At 26.7% G+C, this 6,063-nt stretch overlaps 1 protein-coding gene across 1 annotated transcript; it reads right to left on the bottom strand.

Annotated features, from left to right (window-relative positions):
• Positions 1 to 2,235: 2,235 nt before the first annotated feature.
• On the bottom strand, positions 2,236 to 5,039 carry LOC111030123. Its single transcript, XM_022309482.1, has 4 exons — positions 4,873 to 5,039; positions 2,730 to 3,054; positions 2,582 to 2,668; positions 2,236 to 2,400 (listed from the first exon to the last, which is right to left on the bottom strand). Exons 2-3 carry the CDS (start codon positions 3,051 to 3,053, stop codon positions 2,606 to 2,608), a joined length of 387 nt encoding a protein of 128 aa, XP_022165174.1. The 5' UTR covers position 3,054; positions 4,873 to 5,039; the 3' UTR covers positions 2,236 to 2,400; positions 2,582 to 2,605.
• Between the last annotated feature and the right edge of the window lie 1,024 nt (positions 5,040 to 6,063).

The following is a 6,063-nucleotide window of genomic DNA, read 5'->3' as shown; positions in this document are numbered from 1 at the left end:
ATCCGGGTTGGAAACAACTAGCGCTTTTAGTTCACGTGTCCGCCGCCTGTGACCACTCGCAACTACGCGAGCTCCAACCTGTGTAGATAACCGTGATCAAATCCTTTGTAAAGTTTTAGTTTTTAAATATTTTTAGTGCTTGGAGTTTTTTTACTGGTTTTGATGCCTTCTTGTGCTTTCTGAAAAACAATCAATCAGACAATTTCTTGTCTGATTTGACAAAGCAATTACAAATCCTTGAAATAGATCAGAAAATCTAACACAGGGCACTTATTCATCTATTTGAGGGAGTAGTTTTTCCAACTGTTGTTCACTATTTACTTTTCCAGTAGCTCATTGTGTTTTATATACTTTTGTACTTATGTTGTTACTTGAAGTGTACATGTATGAGTAAGAAGTACATATATATCAGTTACCATTCAATTTTTTGTTTGGTATGGAATGCACTCCCCAGTCCCCACATATCAATTGGTAAAGTAATACTTCGAGAAATGTTACAGTAATATGTTGTGGTAATTATTAATCTGAAATTCATAAAAAATAGTTTAAAAACTGAAGTTAAAATATTGAAGAACGTGAATTTTATTTTTTCATTTATCTTACCAATGTCATACATTTTGATAAAGCTCATTATCAAATTGTGCCTCAATTATTTTACTATATGTATTTAATATATTTGGCACAGAAATCGTTGTACTAATTTTTAAATTTCTCTCTTATGTAGGAGCTTTTTTTATTTTAAAATCTGAAAAACTATGTAGAACACCTAAGAAGAAACTTGAAACAGATTTTTGGTATCACAGATGATTTTTTCACTCTATGTATGAATTAGTGTTTCATCTGGAATCTTACACTTATCACTTGTCACTTTACAATCTTCTTTAAGGTAATAAGCACATACAACACTATCAGATCTCTATCTTTCCTTGGAATTATAACTATAACTAATAACTAATAATATATAAGTAGCTTTAGTTTTTTAATTATTTACTTTCCATACCATATATAACCATAAGTGTTTATATGAATTTTATTTTATTTAAGGGTTAAACATTGTAAGCCGCACAAACAGTATGAATCTTTTAACATTGAGTAAGCGTACCGACTGTTCTTTATGCCCACTCATAAGATGGGCAATCTAAGAAATTTAATTATAAACTAATTTTTATTTATTGTGTAAATTATACTTAAGTAAATCTAAAATTTAATATCCATGTTTAATGTGCATGTTTATAATATGTTATTATGTTAAAAGTGTTTATTAATTATTAGAATTATATTTAGATGTATAATAAATAAATTATAGATATTTTATGTTATCGCCCTACCTTTATTATTAGGCGTATGGTGTATTTATAACTATAATATTAATCGAACTAACAAACTATAATTTCAGCTGATTTTTTAGTGCTCTAAATGTCTAAAAACTCCTCACTTCTATGCAAAATATGTTTTAAGTCCATTTCAAATAAAACAGATTCTGATTTATATTAATAACATGAATTACATAAGCACAAAATTATAAAAACATAATGATGTAAACTTAAAAAAAAAGAACATAAATGTGAGCCTAGGTTAAGTTAAAATTTTAACTTTTTTAAATTTCATTAGTATTGCTTAAACATCTACTTTTTTAATATTTCAAATCATATAACTGGCTATTAATGTATTAAAAAAAAACCTTAACTTAAATTTATAAGTTTATTGTAAGTTTCCCTATAACTTTTAACTAAGCTGATTCATAACAAAATAAAGATAACTATTCACTTTAAACTTTTTAAAATGCTTATCAACTTAACATATAGTTAAAAAATATCATTAACCGGCCCAGACCTGTATACATTTTTGTTTAAAAAAAGCACATTCTCAATATATGTGAATAGCATACAAACTGGTGTACTGCAAACATGAATAATAAAGTATTGATTTTGAATTGTATTGTATGTCATTAATCATTACTAATTCAAGAAATTTACCATGAAAATTGAATTAATTTATTGTTGATCTATATGTTATAAAATAAAACAGTATTAATATTTGTACAACTCATGGGTTTTGCCTTAACATAAGAGGTACAAACAATTGAAATATATTATTGTAAAATAATAATGAAAATTATAATCATAATTTTAATCATAAAACCAATTAATATAAACAACAATGATTTTATTAAAAGTTGTTTATTATACATAATATAAATGAAATATTTATAATTGACAAAATGCAAATCTGGTACATATAATTATAACCTCCAGTCTCCATCTATAAATGTTCAAGAATCTTTGCTATTCAGTGATAATTTAAATTGTTTTTATTTTATGAATATGTTTTTGACAGAATTTTGATTTTGTATTTTGAAATAATATACACCGTATCCCTTTCGTACCATTGATAATTTATCTGTAATTAAACATCAGTTAATTAAATTTTGTTCAATAAATTTGAAATACAATATGTTTATTAAAAATGTTTACTTAATTTGATTACATTGTTTACCACTTATGTAAAATACATTGGTTATTGTTTAAAAATGTCATGGACCCTAGCTCTAATAATTTAAGGAGTCATGTTAATGCATTACCTTAAAATTATGTTGTGATCATAATTATTCATATGTTTGGTTCTTATCATGTTGTGACGAATTACATTTACAGTTCTTATTTCTGTACTGCAAGTTTAATTCAAGAATTAGTGGTATGGATTTATAACATTATTAAATATGATCTTACCTCATGTAGTAAGTCTTTTTCTAATTCCATTGTTAATATTTCAGAAAGAAGCATATTATCATCAGGTTCTTCATCACTTGAAACATCAATCGCACACCAATCTGGTTGAGTATCACATCCATCGGAGTCATTTATTAATATTTCTGCGTGATTTATATATTTTTGTCGATCAGGCCATTGATATTTTGTTTTTTTTTTACGATGATAATTGTGATCATGTGTGACATTTTGATTGTTCTTTATATTCAGCTTAATAAGCTTAATATTATGGGTTTGAAGTGTTTTTCTCATAAATTGTTTATCTACTTGAATATTTCTCGTCATTCTGTAAATGTTATTTTTTTAAACAGTTATTAATCCACATTCGTTTTTAATTTTACACGTCAAATAACTATTTATTTATTATTAAGATAAATCAGATATTATTGATATTGATAAATTACAAAAATAACTAAGTTGATAAATTAATTTTTATTTATAAATTATGATTTAATGAGATTGTTTGGAAAATTGTTATACGACTTAAACCCAATTGATATTTGCATGCATTTTTACTGTGAAAAAAATGAAGATAGAGATCTGTTTTATATTTAAAAAAATATTTGGTTCCAGGTTAATAAAAAAATGGTGGGCAAATGGGTACCACCACTCTGCTACACAGATGATGTCAAGTGGATCATGTTAATGGATGCTTAAAATTTGAATTCAATGATTTATCATTGTATACAAAATATGAGTCTTAGTCGGTCAGCCTATATTATTAGGCTATTGCTATTTAAGTATTAGCTTTACTAATAATGGTACGGTAGGTTGATTTAATTTTTATCAAAAACATTTCATTTATCATATTAATTAATATTTAATTACTAAAATGGTTTGAATTATTGTCATATTATATTATTGCTATTAACTTTAGAGTCAATACCATCTTACTATTGAAAACTAACTATGTAAACAGGACCATGATATAGATTAATAGGTAAAATATTAAAATTAATCAAAACATTTTGAAAATGTCTTTATGAGTGTAGTCAATTTATAACACATGTTATAATATTTAAGTCCCCATGAATAATGTTTTTGAATTACAACAAAATAACTAACATTATTATCAAATATTTATAATTTCATCAAAATGCTTGTAACAAAAAGTTGCCCATTTGAAATGTTTAAATAGATATATAAACAACTTATGATTAACCTTGTTATATTTTCAAACTTTTTGACCAAGAAAAATGTTTATCTGTCTTGATAAGAAAAACTAAAAATAAATAGATATGTTTTGAATGTTATTCCTGAGCACGTTAAATGTTAAAACTTATAATTTATACATTCAACAACATTTAAAATGCACATTTTTTGGTAAAAAATAATCAACTTAAAGTAAATCTTAATAATAGCGTTACTAATAGTAAAATAAATTAGGTAGGTACCTAAAGTACCCTTTCTACTTTAATAGAAATATAATTCAAGTATAATAAGATATATTTAGTAGTTTTTAAAATAGGCTGACTTTGCTCAGAATCGTAAAATAATATAAACTTTTCTTTTCTTTCATCTTCAAAAAAATGTTCACTTTGTGAATCAACTGCAATCTTTGTCACTATATTTTTAATGTGTATCTTAATTAAGAAGAACAAATTAACCTAATTTTTTTAGATCACATGTATCTATAGTTGTTATTTCATAGATAGAATGAAAAATAAGCTTACTATACTCCTGTCCGCAAAAAACAATTTCATAATCATCATTTATCTCTCTAAGAGAGAAAACGTGTGATGAAAAAAAAACTTTCTAATCAAATGTAACTAATGGAAACCCACAAACATAGGTACATTTTATTAGTTCAATATTATAATGAAATAGTTCTAGATGTCAAGATATGCTAATTGATTAGTCCACTTTGCCCTTGAGAAATTGAGAGATAAAATCTAAAATTATATGTTTATCTATTTATTAAAAAAACATGAATTATTTTTTGCAATTTTAGGCCAGCGAATATTGAGTTTCAAAACTATTCACTTTTGGAGCCGTGATTTGAACTTCAGGATTCACAGTTATATCTTGAACCGTATGTTAATTGTTTGAAAATAATATTTTTAAATCGGTAAACAGATAATGAATAAATAATAATAAACCTTACTTTAAATAAAAACGTATAACCAAGAATGATGATCCAACATAAAGTAGTTCTAGTTCGTTGATAACAACATGACAAATATTTTGAAACAATATTATAATTTAAAATTAACCATATGTATACACATTGATTACAAAAATTACAAAAAACAATAGCAACTAACAAAACACAATTTTTATTTATTATGAATATAGATCAATAATCGTTGTTAAATACAATTTTGGTGATTACGACGCGTTATCACCACTTACGCTAGCGCGTCCGTTTTTATATTGTCGTTACCATTTTGTCATTCGTTCCTATCTTTGAATTATTAATATTTTGTGTTATAAACGTTTTTGTCCGCATATTTTATATTTAATTTTGTATTGTCTTTGATCGCTCCGCTACAATTTTCTCTCCCGCCTCGCACACAGACTTTTCGCCGTTACGGGCTCGAAGCCTCTCACGTTTTACAATACACATCACTAACTCTTTCTTTCGCTCTCTAACCGACTCGAGCAGCCCAACGTCTCGGCTCTTAAACCGACGACCCGAGCATACCGATCCCCAAAATATTTTATTATTAATGTGCTCATGTAGAAATATATTTTTTAAATACCTATACTTGCGTTTTGTTCTGTTTACGGCCTTAATTTTTATACCTTCTGATACAGGAGAAAAAGTAGTGTTCTACCAGCATCTCGTATCACGCTACGATTACAACCGTCTTGGAAGTACCGGTAGACACCACACAATTAATGATAAAATCCTGTGCTCGAGTGTGAGTACTATTTAAAAGCTGTCTGTCTCTTATCCACATTCCGGACTGCGACACCTCTTATTGTTAATATAGAAATTGCCAATCCATTTGTATTATAACTATGGTTCAAGGATAACAATTGGTACAATTATTTTGGTAACATTTACCTTAACAAAATAGATGACTCGGACAAAAACTGATTGGTCCACAAATCGTTTCACGCCAAAAAGTCACTTGTCAAATTAACGTACGACATAAAGCCGCGCGATAGCGACAAAAAGTCATTCAACAAGTTACCATTATCATAATCCGACAAAATGCCACCAGACATAAAATAAGTAAGTCTATACGCAGTCAATTAGACCACCACCGTCGTTATCATTTTGTTATTATCAAAAACAAAGTTGTTATCATATCGTATCATCCATTATAATAAATACATACATTACATT

Source organism: Myzus persicae, unplaced genomic scaffold (assembly GCF_001856785.1).
Source record: "Myzus persicae strain clone G006 unplaced genomic scaffold, MPER_G0061.0, whole genome shotgun sequence".
NCBI lineage: Eukaryota > Metazoa > Arthropoda > Insecta > Hemiptera > Aphididae > Myzus > Myzus persicae.
The sequence above is the reverse complement of the archived record's forward strand: the minus strand, read 5'-3'. Positions and strand labels throughout refer to the sequence as shown.